Here is a 17,383-nt window from a genome sequence, read left to right on the forward strand (position 1 = left end):
GTCATGGTGGGATGATTTAGGAAGCCTGTGTAGATTGCAGCAAATAATGACGTTAAATGAATGGGACAGTTGAGGAGCCTAGCTATGGCTTTTGGTTTTTGCAAGACATGCTTTACAGAGTAATGGGAATAATTGCTGGTTGAGAAGGCTAACAGCAAAAGGCACAATAATTCTTGGAGGAGATCCAGGGCTTGGGATGATTAGGACCTGGCACACCTTACAGCAGGGACACTTTTGGAGTTTGGCAGTGAAGTCCCACCTGACACTACACAGTAAGGAAGTAGGAACAAGTTTATTTTCCACACACTTTCTGTTTTGCAGAGACCTCTGAGGTTGGAATTGATAGCAGTGGCAGGAAGACCAGAGATAAAGGAAGGCACCGATTTTCTTTTCCCCAACCCTCTCATACCAAAAAGGCAATTCATCATGCTGTATTATCTTTAATAAAGTACAAAGACTTTTCCAATCATGTTACCTAGAGCTCACTTCACCCACTGCTCTGTTTGGCCGCCAGTCTCTTGTCTCTCTCTTCAGCAATGGTGAGGCGGATACCCTTTCCACGGGGTAGGGAAATCCATGGTTTGTTGCCCTGAAGGAGAAAACAAGAATCAAAACCTGCCATACACCAACTCCATTAGCAGTTCGGCACACTTGTCATCTCAATTAAAGGAACAGAAGCCTGCTTGTGAGAGCACTTAGCAATAGCAAAGAAGTCTTCAGTTGGATGCTGTTTTTTCAGAAACATGCACTACTTGGAGCCATTCCCCTAAACCTGCTGCCCATATACATAAATGCAAACTACAAGGCTGATCATCATTGGCACTTTTCACCAACCAAGGTGATCTGCGAACCCCCCACCCCGATTCTGCAACACTGAAAAAGCACAGGTCTGCCCAACCCTGCTCTATGTGAGCCCTATCCCAGAAGAGGCTTCACACTAGCTTCTGCACAGCCAGTCCATCAGGAGCTGCAATCCCAGCAATACCTGCATTTACAGGTTTTTCCTGGACTAGAGAGAAGGGAAACCCAAGACTTACTTTGCCAATTACAAAAATGTTGGAGAGCCGGGTGGCAAAGCTGTTGCCATTGGCATCTTTCACATGAACTACGTCAAAAGAACCAGGGTGCCTCTCCCTGTTGGTGATCACGCCAATTCTTCCCAGGTTAGCACCTCCGGTTACCATGCACAAGTTACCTAGGCAAGAAGGAATAATCTGCTATTACAACCCAGTGTATTACATGACAGAGACAGGTGTTAAATTCATTAATCCCTTCTCTCATTCAAATTTACTTCTGTGGATATGTTACCCAAGCCAGGCCTCTTAAGATTTCTCCCATCCCTCCTGCAGCACACCTAACAAGTGTGAACTCTCCTGCACTCACCTTGCCAGGCCCTCCCTGAGTCTCACCTAGGCTATGCTGTTCTTCCAAGGCACAATGACAGCATTAACAAGAGCTCTTATTACAAAGAGGCTGGTTTGCTTTTCCACCAGACTTACCTGCCTAGCCCTCAAAGCTGTTTCCACAGATAGGGGAGTTTTGATACATCTAGAACAGGCCTGAGAATGTGCTATGCCAGACCTCACTTCAGCCACCCAGAATATTCCGAGCATTGGGGCCTTACAAGTAAAAATACTGGGCATTAGAGTAGCTACACTCTCCAGTTTCCCTTACTACAACAAAAGACATCTAGGTTCTGTTGCTAAGTAGGTGTTTGGGAATTACCTGGAAGACTCAACAAATGCTCTATACCCAGGCCATGTGCAAGTGATGACTGATTAAGTGTAATTGATAAAAATATTTTTAAAAAGGGGGTTAGGGTGGGGAAGAGAAAAGCAAAGAACAGCTCCTGCAGGGAAGACGGCACAGAAGGGATAAATGGTGATGAAACAAAACAAAAAAACATAAACAGCTCTTATAGCTAGGGTTTAAAGAGATGCCCAGGTAGTGTATAGGTTGCTTACCAGTGTCAAACTTGATGAAATCAGTAATTTTGCCAGTCTCCAAATCGATCTGAATGGTGTCGTTCACCTTGATGAGGGGATCAGGGTAGCGGATGGTGCGAGCATCATGAGTTACCAGATGAGGGATTCCTTTTGTGCCCACAAAGATCTTCCTCACTTTGCACAACTTGTACTAGAAATACACAAAGGTTAGCCTCACTTAGACTAGTGCACATGCTCTGTGCTCCACAATGGACAAAAAGGTTCTTACAAAGCCAGAAGTCGCCAGGTTAAAAAATACAATTAGCAGCCAAAGGCAATAGCCCTACATAGGTTTCTCGAACAACAGCAGAATATGTCCTTGATTTTTCTTGCCACCCTCCACAAATTTATCTTGTACACTGCCCCTCTCTCTAGGCTAGTGTCACCATGGGATTTTTCTAATAGCAGTGCACCCATGTTAAATCCAAGGCACGAGGGCACCATAAAGCCTAATTCCTCCGTGGAGTGGGCTGATCACCCTCCTTTCTCCAGGCTGTTTTAAGCTTCATGGAGCCCCTGAATTCTTCCCTCACCATTCCTAGAAAGAGCCTCTTACTGGCTCCTTCTGCATCACAACTGAGTGTCTCAAGAACTGCAATTGCATTAGAAGTTAATCCAATCAACAAATACCTCACAAAATGTTTCAGCTTTGGATTTATCATTTCCTGACATTTTAAAGTATATCAAATCACCCCCTTGTCATGGACATGCATCCCCTTCAGCCTGCCAATAACAAGGCAGCTAAGGAAGTTAGGAGTTGAATCACACAAATCAACCTTCATTTACAGCCAATAATTCAAGAAACCATAAAACTTTGTGTAAACAACCATAACAAATTTGATAAACAACCAATGTCTAATCAGAATTTATTTCTGTCATAAAAAAAGAAAATCTGTTGAGAATGTGAACTTAAAATGGGGGTCAATTATTAGACACCCAGCAACAGACTGCTATATAGCTATTAGAAATGCTTTTAATAACACAACAGGAAATTACATATATGATAGAATTTAACCAAACTGTTAACTGGACATTTCCAGATACAAGATTTTAAATAACCTTAATTTACGTATCTCATCCCAATAGACCAGCCATGTACTTAATTTTACTGAATGAAAACCCATTCTGCTTGCACTCACCTTGGCCTCCTCAGGTGTAATACGATGAACAGCAAAGCGGCCCTTAGTGTCATAGATCAGGCGGAAATTCTCTCCAGTCTTGTCAATGCTGATGACATCTGATATCAAACAGTAACCAAGGTTACTATAGTGACCCCACTATCTCATGCTGCATTAACTATACTACAGTAAGGGGGAAAAAAGAGGTTCCCATTTAAAACAACAACATGGATTCCTAAGGCTAATGATGAGAGCTATTTAATGTTTTAAGGAGCCAAGTACTAACCACTTACCCATAAAACCAGCAGGGTAGGTTATATCGGTTCGGACCTTGCCATCAATCTTAATAAACCGCTGCATGCAGATCTTCTTTACTTCATCTCCTGTTAGAGCATACTTAAGTCTGTTCCTTAAGAAAATGATGAGAGGGAGACATTCTCTCAGCTTGTGGGGACCGGTAGATGGCCGAGGAGCCTGTAAAAATGATTTTAAAAAACACCCTCTCAAGCTATTTATTGTTGGGATTCATACAAATCCACCTTCCAAATCCTGAGATCCAGTGGTCAGCAAACTCATTAGTCAACAAGAACCAAATATCAACAGTACAACAATTGAAATTTCTTTTGAGAGCCAAATTCTTTAAACTTCTAATGCCACTTCAAAACAGACTTGCTCAGGCTGTGGTATTTTATGGAAGAGTCATACTCAAGGGGCCAAGCCGCAGTTTGATGACCACGAACCCAGACACTAGACTGTCTACCAACCCCCCTCCAATTTAGGTCAACAAGAGGTACCCCCCCCCCCAACTTCAAAGGACCAGGCCTGTGAAGAACACATCGATCTGAGTCCAAGTGTACTATGTGGAATAAATGAGGCACAGAAATCTTATGGGAGGCACTGCAAGAAGCATTACTTAAAGGAAATAATAGCCCTAGCCAGTTTGGATCAGTGGATAGAGCGTCTGCCTGCACACTGAAGGATCCTGGGCTTGACCCCCCCCATCAGGGGGGGCGTGCAGGAGGTAGCCTATTTATGATTCTCTCTCTCCTTTCCTCTATGAAATCAATGAAAGTATATTAAAACACAAAGGAAACAGTATACAATATGTCCCTTAAATTATGTCAATTGTAGCTCAATAAAACTGCCCCTTGAAACATAATTACAATATGATACTTACAAACACACCGGTCAGTTTATCCAGCATCCAATGCTTTGGAGCTGCTACACGCTTCAGATGCTTCTTGGGACCACGAGCCTGAGGAAGAGTTTTGTAAGTATTTTCATGTTACTGCTTAAGTGTTTGCTTCTCGGAGCTTTACTTTTTCTACGACACTGTACTGGTGAAATGGACAGGGGTTGGACTTCTTGGCACACAACCAGCCAGCAAGAGCAATGTGGACCTGGATCCAATTTGCTTCTACTTGTTAATCAAATAGAAAAGTTTCCCCAACATGAGCGTCTGGTGCACGATGAACCTGACCTCGGCACAACCATGTGCCAATAGCTGCTCTCCCTTACTTTAAAGCCAAAAGCTGACACTGGCTTTCACTTTAACATGTGGAAGCCTATTGCTGTGTACAGATGCTTACTGGCCTCAGTTCACAAAGTAAGGCCGTGCCCAAAAGACAATGACGAAGAAAATCTTCTTTTGCCTGTTGCAGCTGCTGCCCACCAGCCCTGTCCCTCCAGGTCCATCCAAGGCCCCGGTCTGATCAGAAAGCCGATCCTCCCGGCGGGGGAAGTACGCGTGGCATGCCAGAGACCAAGGCCTTCCCGCTAGAGCCACGGATCACCTCCTCCCTCGCTCTCCAGCCCGCCTGGGCCAACCATGCAGGCCATACTCCGTTTGCCTCCACCCGGCCACTCCCTGCGGGGGGACCGAAACCCCGGACAGTCCTGGCCCTGGGAGGATGGAGGCTGATGGTATCCCAAGAGTTCGCAAAAAAGTTGTCTTACCATGGCTGCTCTAGGCAAAGAAAGAGGACCGCCTCTTTCCGGTGCACCAAGAAAAAAGGATCGGAGGCTGCGCGCGCCGACCTTGAATGCTCCGCCCACCCCACCCTTTTAAGGAGAGCAGGGACTATCTTGCCACCTGCTGGTGAGAGGACATAGATTCGGAGCTTGGGAAGGATCTCTGAAAAAGGGAGGTTTCCTAAAAGCAATCTCCTCCCTCTTTTCCCCTCCCTTCCTCCTCCTCTGAGGCACCTGGTTCTGGGTTAGGTGCTACAAATGCCAAGATGAGCTAGACAAACTTCCTGCCTTCTAGTAGAGTGCAAAGCGAGGCTACTTTAAGGTGCACATACACATGATTGTACAAACAATAGAATGCATTTTAATTAATATTTAATATTATTTCTTTTTAAAATATATTTTTATTGATTTCAGAGAGGAAGGGAGAGGGAGAGAAAGATGGAAGCATCAATGATGAGCCTCTTGCATGCCCCACACTGGGGATCGAGGCTACAACCCCAGTATGTGCCCTGACAGGGAATTGAACCATGACCTAGATCATAGGTCGATCCTCAACCAGTGAGCAACACTAGCCGGGCTAATATTTCTTAAACATATTTGGTCTGCCTCTTCTTCCCAGTTCTCTAGAGCCAGCCGATCTGCCCATACTATAAGTTGGGAAGAACCATTTTTTTTTTTTATCTCTCTTGCTTCTCTGAAGATTGCTGAGAGGGTGAAAGTGCAGGAACCCTCCTTGAACCTTGGTGTCCTGCCCCTGCTTCCTATGTAACACATTTGGCACTTACAAAAATCTCAGGGAAGAGAAGGGACATTAGAGACCATCCGATTATTTAACTAAAACTCAGTCGATCATGTGATTTCCCTACTTTGAAACTCCCTTGACCCTCCTTCCTGGACTCCCTCTGCCAGTCACCTGCTGCCTCCTGTGCCTGGACATCCATTGCTCCCTTCACCCATTCCAAACCTCAAAGCTTAAGCCATTCCAAACAATTACTGCTCTGAAAAAGCTTTCTAGCTTCAGGCCTGTGGACCTGATGATTCCTCACCTTGGAAGGGCTATGGACAACCTTGTCAACCCCCATCCTGGGCCCTTAATCACTTCATCTTTGGAGATAAACACAGTTCTAGTCCCTCTGGCTCTGTGAGGCCCAGGCCCCTAGGCAGGGTCAATCCTACATTTTTCTGCCCCAGAACCCTCGGTTCAAATTCCAAGACAGCACTTAGTATATTGGGCTGTAATGACTGATTTCCTTGTCTGTCCTCCACTAGATTGTGAGCAACTCTATGACAAAGCCTGCCCTTATTCATCTGAGCAGGTCCTTTGCTACCTCACAGAGAGCTTGGCATTGTGTCCAGCACTTGGTAAATACTTGTTAAATGCATAAATTGAGTTAATATCTAACTTATTGTACCAGGATTTACTCTACTATTCCTGAGAACATCCAGTCTGTTCCTGAACTCCCCCCACCACGGGGACAAGCTCCTAACTCAGGAGGTTCTGTTTTATATGTCTCTGTCTCTGCCCTCCACTCTACCCTTCAGTAGTCTACAAAGAAGCAAGACAGAGAAACATTGTTAGCATTTCCCAACCAGACAATATCAACTAAGAGGGCAAGAACTCTTTGTCTAGAATCAGGTCCATAGTAAATCATGCTATAAATGATTATTCAAAGGAACAGGCAATAGACTGGAGCTGAGGATTAGGGAGAGAGTGGAGATGGTATGACAATGGAAAGTGAATTCTGAAGTTTTCAGTCTGAGGGCACTGGGAAGATGGTGGTACTGCTAAGAGAATTGATGAGAGTTGATTTGGGAGCGAGGAATAATCATGGGACTTCCAGCTAGACAGGCTAAGAGAAATGGCTGCTCACAGCTGCAGATATTACTTAATCAAGATCACACAGCTAATTAAAAACCAGGGTTGGGTGGGGGGTTGGTTTCTTGTCTACCAGGTCAGTGGTTTGTGTTTGTACCACAGCTTATCAAAGGACTTGAGGAAATTAAAGCACCCGTTTCAGTATATTTTTTCCTTTGTCAATTTGCATTTAAGCACAAATGACATTTTAATGACAATAAATGAAATCTGCAAAAAGCTAAGAAAATCACAAACAGTACTTCCCCAAACACCTTAAACACATCATCTGTATTCACTTGTTCCTGTTCTCATTCTGATGTTTGTATGCGTGCATACTTTTACATAATTTTAATCCTAGCTACATACCATGTTCTATTCTACTTTTATTACATTACAAATACTGAGTTGCTACATAAGCTTCAGAATTAGTATTTTAACACCTGCATCACATTCCATTAAATGGATGTCCCATAATTAATAAAAGTTCGCTATTGTTGAACATTTAGTTTTTTGCACTTTTTCTTTATTATGAATGTTGCTACAGTGATGTTTCCTTCATATGACTTTCCCTTCAGTCACATGATTTCTTGAGAATAAACTCATTCCTTCATCCAATCTACTCTGTGTTGAGCTCTGTAGAGATGATAAAGATTTAGTTCCTGCTTTCAAGGAATTCACATTTTAGTGGGAGAGGCAAACTGGGTGGTGGTAGAAGGCCAGGAGAAGCTCATTGGAGAAAACATGGTGGTGAGGCAGTTTGGAACACAGAGAGCTGCTAAATTTTAAGACCCATGGACTTGAACATGTAGGTAGACAATGGGGAGCCATTGAAAGATTTTAAGGACAAGATCAACTTTGTGCTTTAGAAAGATAACTGACTGCTCCTTGTAGATGGTTTGAAGGAAGTGTGAGTGGCTTGGATGAAATGGGTCAGGGCTATTTAAGCAAATCAAGCAAGAAACAGAAGGGTGAAACCCTGGTTTGTGAATGTGGGGTCTGGAGGAGAGGGCAGATTCAAAGACATTGCAGATGGAGTATTGCCAGGATATGATTGGAAGTGATGGATGTGCAGGGGTGAGGGACATGGAGGTAATTAGGCTGATTCCTGATTATCTGGCTCGGTGATTCAGTGGTACATTCACTGGGAACAGGAGGAGGCCTGTCTGGTGTGAGATATGGGGTTGAGAAATGGGAACAGCCGACTGGAGATGTCTTATAGACACAGGTCTGAACTCAGGTGCATGATCTGAGCTAGAGACTCACATTGGGGAGAATCAGTGCATCTGTGTCTAATCCATAGGAGTTGTTGGCAGTAACTGTTAGAAAGGGTGCACTATGTTGAGTCTGAACGCTTTGATAGCAACAAGTGTGTATTGCCAAAAGCCTTTCTCAGAGGTTTCTTGCAATTTTACTATACTTGTTCCAGCCTGGTAACTGCTTCTCTTTATTGTATTATGTTTTAATTTGTACTGTAAGAAATCACTAGTGAGGTTGAACATTTTGCCATATGCTTGTTTAGTTCTATTTCCTCTTATGTGAAGTATCTCTATCCATTTATTTTTGGAGGACATGTTTTCTGATTGACTTGCATGACTGCTTTGTAGAAGTTCATTTCTTGTCATACTTGAGGAATATATTTTTACCAATTGGTTATTTTTCTCTTGGTTATATTTTTCTATGTACAAAGTTTCAAATTTTTATATAGCCAAATCTGTAATTTTTTGTCAACTCAAAGCTTAGAACTACCATCAGTTTAAAGATCTGCTAAATATTAAACTCTATTTAATGAGAGGCCCTGTGCATGAAATTCATGCACGGGGGTGTGTGTCCCTCAGCCCAGCCTGCACCCTCTCCAATTTGGGACCCCTTGAAAGATGTCCAACTGCCCATTTAGTCCGGACCCTATTAGGATCAGGCCTAAACGGGCAGTGGGACATTCCTCTCACAATCCAGGACTGCTGGCTCCCAATTGCTTGCCTGCCTTCCTTCCTGATTGCCACTAACTTCTTCTGCCTGCCAGCCTGATCACCCCCTGATTGCCACTAACTTCTTCTGCCTGCCAGCCTGATCACCCCCTAATCACTCCCTTGCCAGCCTGATTGATGCCTAACTGCTCCCCTGACATCCTGATTGCCTCTAACTGCCCTCCCTTGAAGGCCTGGTTCCCAGCTTCCCTCCTCTGCCAGCCTGATCTCCCCTAACTGCCCTTCCCTGCAGGCTTGATTGCCCCCAACTGCCCTTCCTTGCAGGCCTGGTCCCTCCCAGCTGCCCTCCCCTACTGAACTGATTGCCCACAACTGCCCTCCCTTGCAGGCCTGGTCCTTCCCAACTGCCCTCCTCTGCTGGTCATTTTGTGGCAGCCATCTTGTGTCCACATGGGGGCAGCCATCTTGTGTATTGGAGTGATGGCCAATTTGCATATTACACTTTTTTTTTATATAGGATAACATTTAATTCTTTATCACCATTGTGTTGATAAAGATAAATAGAATAGATAGAAAAAAATATTTTTCCCTAAATGGCTAACTTGTTTTTTCACTATAATATATTGAATGGTATTTTCCTTCTCTGTTGTTTTGTTAGAACTGCTTTAGAACATGATAAATGAAATCATATAGAATATGGTTCTTTTTATGTAAATGTGGGTATAGGAAGTGGAATCTATGGCAAGTAGAGGACTGAGCATACATCCCCAGCATCTTATTCCAGGTTACCAGAGAGAAGGTAATGGTTCATGGTCATAAATCATACCATGAGTAAGCAGTCCAAGCTCCTCACTCCCTATCTAAGGAGTAGCCCTTCATGCCTCATATTCCCTGATCAACTTGTCAGCAATCAATGAATCAGCACAGTCTAATCCTCCATTTATCACATCATTGGGAGACAGTGAGGCAAAATGGAAAGAGTACAATTTGAACCTATCTCTGTGTGCCCTTGAGCAAGTGGCTTCACCTCTCTGAACCACAAATTCCTTATCTGTAAAATAGGAATAACAATATTAACTCATCCATTTGCTGTAAGGATCAGAGATGATGTATGAAATGCATAAAACATAGTAGCAACTCAATAAAAATCAATGGTCAGGAGAAACCAAGATAGCAGCATAGGTAAACACCTAAATTGCTGCCTAGCACAACAATTTCAAAACTACAACTAAAAGACAAAACGTTTATCACCCAGAACCACGGGAAAGCTGGCTGAGTGGAAGTTCTACAACTAGAAGGAAATAGAAAAGAGCATTGAGGCGTGCATAAGCGCTGAAAAGCTGAGGTATGGAGGGGCGTGAATCGGGCTGGCGACTGGTGACTGGGTGGGCTGCTTTTTTCAACCCCGAAGGGAGACAAGCTCCCTATTACTCTGAACTCCAGTCACTGGGGAGATGCTGGGAACCCAAACTCCTACGGGAGAAGCTGGACTATCTGCCATCAGGTCAGAAAGTAAGGGTGACTTTCTTGCAGAGGTGTGCCCAGCAATCATTGCTTACTGCACTGGAGTATGAGATGCGGGGACTTGGAAACAGGGAAATGCAGAGAGGGCTGAATTGCAGCCATTGCTGTTTGCCACGCCCTAGCCTAGTGACTCCCTGAGACCTTGCCCCTCACAATCTATAAACCCACCCAACCTCCACACAGCGGCTTTTGCATATAAATGGCCTGCCTTATTGCAGCTTAAACTAACAAACTGTAGCTCTGGTCAGATAGCTCCAAAACCTCCAAACCCCAAGCAAAGAGGAAAAAACTGTGCTTCTCGCTGTAGCTCCTGCTGGGTGGCCTCAGACAGTAGCTGACCTGCTCCCCATTGGATATCCAGAAGCTAATCTATCTTGTGGTCAGTGTGAGATGACACCAGATTTCAACTACTCATATCCGTAAGTGACACATTTAAGAGGCAGACTCAGTGAGCACCAAACCCCTACTGAAACAAGTTCTGCCCCATAAGTGTGTCTCCAGTGCAGCAGTTCTGACCTTTATTATTTTTCTTCTGCTTACACTGGGCCTCTCTCTTTTTTTTGTTAATTTCTTTATTGATTAAGGTATCACAAATTTGTTCTGATCCCCCCATTACCATCCCAAACCCCTCCCCACACATGCTCCCATCCCCCTGTTGACTATGACCACTGGTTAGGCTCATATGCATACACACAAGTCCTTTGGTTGATGACTCTCCCTTATCCCCACGCTCCTCTACCTTCCCTTTGAGGTCCGACAGTTTGATTGATTCTTCCCTGTCTCTGGGTCTGTTCTTGTTCATCAGTCTATGTTGTCCATCATTTCCCCTAGATGAGTGAGCTCATGTGATACTAGAAATACACTTATAAAAACCGAAAACGAGACAGGCAATAATGGTTATGCTGAGAGGAAAATTAATTAGTCTATAGTGAGTTTCTTTCTGAGCCAACAGTTCTTTTGAGTCCCAATTTCTTATGTGTACATATCAGCAATGATATTTCATTTCTGGATGGTGGACAAATGGTGGTAATGCAGGTCCGACCCTCTCTGGTTTGGTCCTGGGCAACCTGCAGTGACACACAGCTGCTGACTGCTAGTATGGCAAGGCATTGGTAGCGTCTTGCATTTCTGGAGTGTTTCTCTTCTGTCTTCATGGCTGGAGCAGACCTGTCAATTTCTCTCTGTTGCAGGAATCCACATGGTTTCAGAGTTGTTTTCTGAAAATATACAAACAAATTCTTGACCAAAAGTTAATAAAGGAATCTTTTCTATAAATTTGACTTGTGATCCTTTTTCATTTTTTGCCCAAACGATTTTCCTTTGGCTTGTTTTGACCCCATGTATGTTTTACATGGGTGTCTTGCTGTTAGCATTACAAATGAAAGTTAATTTTCTAAAGTAAAAATTTTCTAGATGTAATTTACTTACAGGATATTTTTCCTTACATGATAATCTTCTACTATGCCATCCTTTAAAAAAAATATATTTCTTTATTGATTTAACAGAGGAAGGAAGAGGGAGAGAGAGAAACATCAATGATGAGAGAGAATCATTGATTGACTGCTTCCTGCACACCCCCTACTGATCGAGCCAACAACCCAGGCATGTGCCCTTGGCCAGAATTGAACCTGGGACCCTTCAGTCCACAGGCCCATGCTCTATCCATTGGGCCGTACTGGCTAGGGCTCTCCATCCTTTTTTGATTTTTTAAAATACATTTTATTGATTTTTTACAGAGAGGAAGGGAGAGAGATAGAGAGCTAGAAACGTCGATGAGAGAGAAACATCGACCAGCTGCCTCTTGCACAACCCCCTACCAGGGATGTGCCCGTAACCAATGTACATGCCCTTGACCGGAATCGAACCTGGGACCTTTCAGTCTGCAGATTGACGCTCTACCACTGAGCCAAACAGGCTTCAGCCATCCTTTTTTGATTTAAATATTAGGAGGCTTTTGGAAATTTTATAATGTAATCTTGCTAGCTTTTATTTATTTATTTATTTATTTATTTATTTATTTATTTAATAAATCTTTATTGTTCATATTATTACAGATATCCCTCATTTCCCCCCCCCCTCCATTGCTCCCCTCCACCAGGTTCCCTCCCCACCCTCTGCCCTTTCTCCACCCCCCACTGTTTTCATCCATAGGTGCACAGTTTATGTTCAGTCTCTTCCCACACCCCCCTCTCCCCTTTTCCCCGAGAATCTTCAGTTCAATCCCCTTCCATACCTCTGATTCTATTATATTCAACGGTTAATATTGTTCATCAGATTTAAAATTTTTTTTTTTTGTTTTTTAGGTTCACTTGTTGATAGTTATGTATTTGTTGTTCATAGTTTTTATCTTTATTTACTTTCTCTTCTGAAAGAACCGCCTTCAGCAATTCATATAATTCTGGTTTGGTGGTGATGAACTCCTTTAGCTTTTTTTTTTATTTTTATTGCCGAAGCTCTTTGTCTGGCCTTTGATTCTGAGTGATAGCTTTGCTGAGTAGATTATTTTTGGCTGTAGGTTCTTACTATTCATCACTTTGAATATTTCTTGCCATTCCCGTCTGGCCTGCATGGTTTCCGTTGAGAAATCAGCTGACAATCATATAGGTGCTCCTTTATAGGTAACTACCTGCTTTTCTCTTGCTGCTTTTAATATTCTCTCTTTGTCGTTTGCTCTTGGGATTTTAATTATGATTTGTCTTGGTGTGGTCTTCTTTGCATTTCTTTTGTTTGGAGTTCTGTGTGCTTCCTGGACTTGTAAGTCTAATTCTTTCACCAGGTGGGGGAAGTTTTCTGTCACTATTTCTTTCAGTATGTTTTCAATATCTTGCTATCTCTCATCTTCTGGGACCCCCATAATTCTGATGTTGGTTCGCTTGAAGTTGTCCCAGAGGTTTCTTACATTATCTTCAACTTTCTGGACTCTCTTGCCTTCTTGCTTCTGCGGAGGAGTGTCTTCTGGCTCTTTATGTTCCAAATCTTTGACTTGATTCTTGCGATCTTCCATTCTGTTTTTAGGACTCTGTATAATATTTTTTATTTCAGACGATGTATTCTTTATTTCTTGTTGATCCCTTATTATTTCTTGTTGATCCCTTTTCATATCCTCATAGGTCTCATTTATTTTATCGGGCTTTTCTAGGAGATTCTTCAACAACCTTATAAGTGTGGTTTTGAACTCTATATCCAGTCGCTTTTTGTCCTCATTTCTTTCATTTGTAATCTATTTCCTTTTCTTGGCATTTTTGCAGCTTCCCTGAGTTGGTAGCCTTAAAAGTCTCTGTGTTCTGCCTGAATGGGGCGGAGTTTCAGGGTGGAGCCTACAGCCTTGCCTTCAGTCAGCCACGCCCTATGCGGCTCCTGAGTCTCAGTGTTTCTCAGGGTCCTTCAGTACTCGCTGCAAGCACCTGTGAGAGTGAGGTGCCCTCGAGTTTCACCTGCTACCAAACAGTCTAGTCTCTCCCCCAATGAGCCCGGAACTGGGGTTCAGTTCAGTTGGAAGTGGGATTGGAAGTGGGTTTCAGAGCAGTCTGGAGCTTTTGTCTCCTTCCTGCCAGGGCAATCCCGCGGCACATCCAACCGTCCCTTCTCTGCAAGCAGTGTGCGCGCCTCCATGGGCTCCGCCTTTCTCCGCTCCCCAAGGTTTCCGCCTTACAGCCCAGTCTCCCTCTGTTTGAGCCTGGGTCTCCGAGGTCTGGCCTAGAACTGGGGTTCAGAGCAGTCAGAACTGGGGCTCAGTACAGTCCGGAGGTTTTGTCTCCTTCCTACTGGGGCAATCTGGCAGCAGAATCAACAGTCCGTCCTCTGTGCGCAATGTGCACACCTCTGGGGGCTCTGCCTTTCGCCGTTCCCCTGGGATTCTGCCTCACAACCCAGGCTCCCTCTGTTTGAGCCTGGGTCCCCAGGGTCTGGCCTAGAACTGGGCTTCAGCGCTGTCGGGTCTGGGGTTTAGCACAGTCTGGAGCTTTTATCTCCTTCCCACTAGGGAATGCCCGCCAGGCACTCAACCTCCCCCTCCTCTTCGGCTCTGTCCTCTCCGCAAGCACAGCGTGTCTCCATACCTTAGGCTTTTATAGCTCCTCTGCTCTTCCTTCTGGTTTTCTCCTTGCTTCTCGTAGAATTTCCAGTCAGTCGACTTTCCTGTAGTTCTGGGTAATGTCCATTTTATATTTTAGTTGTATTTTGTTGAAATTGTTGTGTGTGGCTGCGATTAGGTGATTACCTGAGAAGCCATCCTGGATCCTCCCTCTTGCTAGCTTTTAAATTTTATTTCTTTGCACTAAAATATGACTGCTTTAGGTTGATTATATGTTATGCAATTTTACCATGAGATAAACTACCAAGAAAAAATTTAGTTAACACTTTAGGAACAGCTTTTTGTCCAGTATAATTGATTTTTCTAGAATATTTGCTTATTTTAATTAGCTAATTTAAATTAGCCTGAAAACTTGTCTACTATTTTACTGTCAAATTAGTACTCTAACAACAATCTTATTTTACCCTGTAAATATTAGTGGAAAGGATTATTTGCGTTCTTGAGTAAACCCTGATCATTCCTGGCACTAGGCTCAGTTTAGAAATCAAAATCCCACTTCCCCACATTATGTATACAAGACAACTCAAACAAGTCTTGTTGCACTGAGAGGGCAGCTGCTGTCGGCCAAGTCTCTGTCTGTTACCTGGGTCCCGATTTGTGCTGGGCATGGGAAGCTAAGCAGCCATGGGGACAGGAGACCTCCTTCAGAAGGGGTGAGGATTCAGGCCCCTGCAAAGTTGGGGGGGGGGGCGCCAGGATCTGTGCCCCACCTCTTTTGACCCCCAAGTTCTCTCCTGATGGCCCATCTGCGACTGTGCCTGTCTTAGTTTGTTCCTCCCATAAGGAATCTTACCCATCTCTGGCTAACCAGACGTCCTCTGGGCCAAGCAAGATGATGTGAAGTTCAGTTCTGTCTCCTTGATAGCCTATGTCCCTGTGGCCTCCATGAAATGGGCCTTTCTTTTTGCTCTCTTTCTAACTCTTTGAGTTGCAGGGTTAGGTAATTTATTACCATTGTGTCTTGTTTTTTTTTTTTTTTTGCAATAGGCTTGTAGAGCTATGCACTTCCATCTCAAGACTGCTTTCACTGTGTCCACAGATTTTTGGATTGTTGTGTTTTCATTATCATTTGTTGCCATGATGTTTTTTATTTCTTCCTTGATTTCTGGTAACCCAGTCATTGTTTAATAGAATGCTGTTTAGTCTCCATGTGTTAGATTTTTTCTTTTTGGATTCTTTTTATTGTAGTTGATTTCCAGTTTTATGCCACTTTGATCTGAGAAGATACTCGGTATAATTTCTATCTTCTTGAATTTGAAGAGACTTTGCCTATGTCCCAGCATATGGTCTGTCTTTGAAAATGACCCATGTGCACTTGAGAAGAATGTATATTCTGTGGCTTTGGGGTGAGATGTTCTGAAAATGTCAATTAGTTCTATCTGGTATCATGATTCATTTAGGATTGATGTTTCTTTGTTGATTTTTTGTTTGAGGATTTGTCTAATGGTGATAGTGGGGTATTGAAGTCTCCTAGTATGAGTGTAATACTGTCAATCTCTCCCTTGATATCCTCCAGGAGTTTTTTTTTTTTTTTTTTAATGTATTTGGGTGTTCCTATATTGGGTGTGTATATGTTTACCAGAGTTATTTCTTCTTGATGGATTGCTCCCTTTAATATTATGAAGTGGCCTTCCTTATCTCTTGTTATGTCCTTCACTTTGAGATCTAATTTGTCAGATATAAATATTGCTACCCCAGCTTTTTCTTTTTTTTTTTTTTCATTTCCATTTGCCTGGAAAACCTTTCCCCATCCCTTTACCCTCAGTCTGTGCGTGTCTCTTTTTCTGAGGTGGGTTTCTTGTAGACAGCATCTATGGGTCTTGTTTTCTTATCCAATCTGTTACCCTTTGTCTCTTGATTGGGGCATTTAATCCATTTACATGTAAAGTTATTATTGATAGATACTTAATTATCACTATTTTCATTCTTTACCCCTGAGTTCCTTCTTTGCTTCCTATATTATTTTTTACAGCAGACCCTTTAACATTTCTTTAATTGCTGGTTTAGTGGTGATAAATTCCCTTAGTCCTTTTTTGTCTGTGAAGCTCCTGATTTCACCTTTCATTTTAATTGATAGACTTGCTGGGTACAGTATTCTTGGATTCAGACTCTTCCTTTGCATGACTTTGTATATTTCATTCCATTCCCTTCTGGCCTGATGAGTTTCTGTTGAGAAATCAGTTGCTACTCTGATGGGGGTTCCTTTGTATGTAACTTTCGGTCTGTCTCTGGCCACTTTTAAGATTCTTATTTTGTCGTTGGTGTTTGCCAATTTAATTATAATGTGCGTTGGCATCGGTGTTTTAGGGTTCATTTTGCTTGGGACTCTCTGAGCTTCTTGGATTTATGTGGGTTTTTTCTCCCTATATTGGGGAAGTTTTCTGTCATTATTTCTTCAAATAGCTTTTCTATTCCTTGCTCAGTTTCCTCTCCTTCTGGGACCCCTATTACTCATTACTCAGATGTTGTTTTTTGTGTCGTCCCAAAATTCCCTTAGGATCTCCTCCTGCTTTTTATTTTTATTTTTCTAGAAGCTGCTCTAATTTGGTATTTTTATGACCTTGACTTCTGGCTCACTAATGTGGTCCTCTGATTCTTCTGGTATACTGTTGATGCTTTCTATTGAGTTCTTTACAGCAGTGATGTCATTTTTCATTTCTTCTTGGTTCTTCTTCATTTCCTCTTGGTTCTTACTCATATTGTTGAATTTGTTTTCCATTCTTTTCAGCCACCTTATGATCATTTCTCTGAATTCTTTCTCTGACATGTTGTTAGCCTCTAATTCGTTTACTTCCTTTGCTGGTGATGCCTGGTTTTCTTTCATATGCGAGCTGTTTCTTTATCTCCCCATGCCCTCTCTTCTCTGGATATCTGGTTATGTAGTTCTCTCTCTCCTGCATTGATTTAAAAGC

The 17,383-nt window shown here is 42.9% G+C and overlaps 1 protein-coding gene across 1 annotated transcript; it reads right to left on the bottom strand.

The window, feature by feature from the left end:
• Window positions 1-424: 424 nt before the first annotated feature.
• On the bottom strand, window positions 425-5,154 carry RPS4X (ribosomal protein S4 X-linked). The gene is made up of 7 exons (XM_084869751.1): window positions 5,060-5,154; window positions 4,281-4,358; window positions 3,397-3,577; window positions 3,125-3,222; window positions 1,965-2,136; window positions 1,038-1,195; window positions 425-589 (listed from the first exon to the last, which is right to left on the bottom strand). Exons 1-7 carry the CDS (start codon window positions 5,060-5,062, stop codon window positions 488-490), a joined length of 792 nt encoding a protein of 263 aa, XP_084725877.1. The 5' UTR covers window positions 5,063-5,154; the 3' UTR covers window positions 425-487.
• Window positions 5,155-17,383: the final 12,229 nt, after the last annotated feature.

The sequence above is a fragment of the Pipistrellus hanaki genome (assembly GCF_964339955.1).
Source record: "Pipistrellus hanaki genome assembly, chromosome: X".
NCBI lineage: Eukaryota > Metazoa > Chordata > Mammalia > Chiroptera > Vespertilionidae > Pipistrellus > Pipistrellus hanaki.

Coding starts and splice junctions, on each gene's coding strand:
- RPS4X (XM_084869751.1), bottom strand. Junction 3,578..4,280: donor ATAAACTGACCGGTGTGTTT/GTAAGTATCATA, acceptor TCATTTTTACAG/GCTCCTCGGCCATCTACCGG. Junction 2,137..3,124: donor TTACACCTGAGGAGGCCAAG/GTGAGTGCAAGC, acceptor GTGTATTTCTAG/TACAAGTTGTGCAAAGTGAG.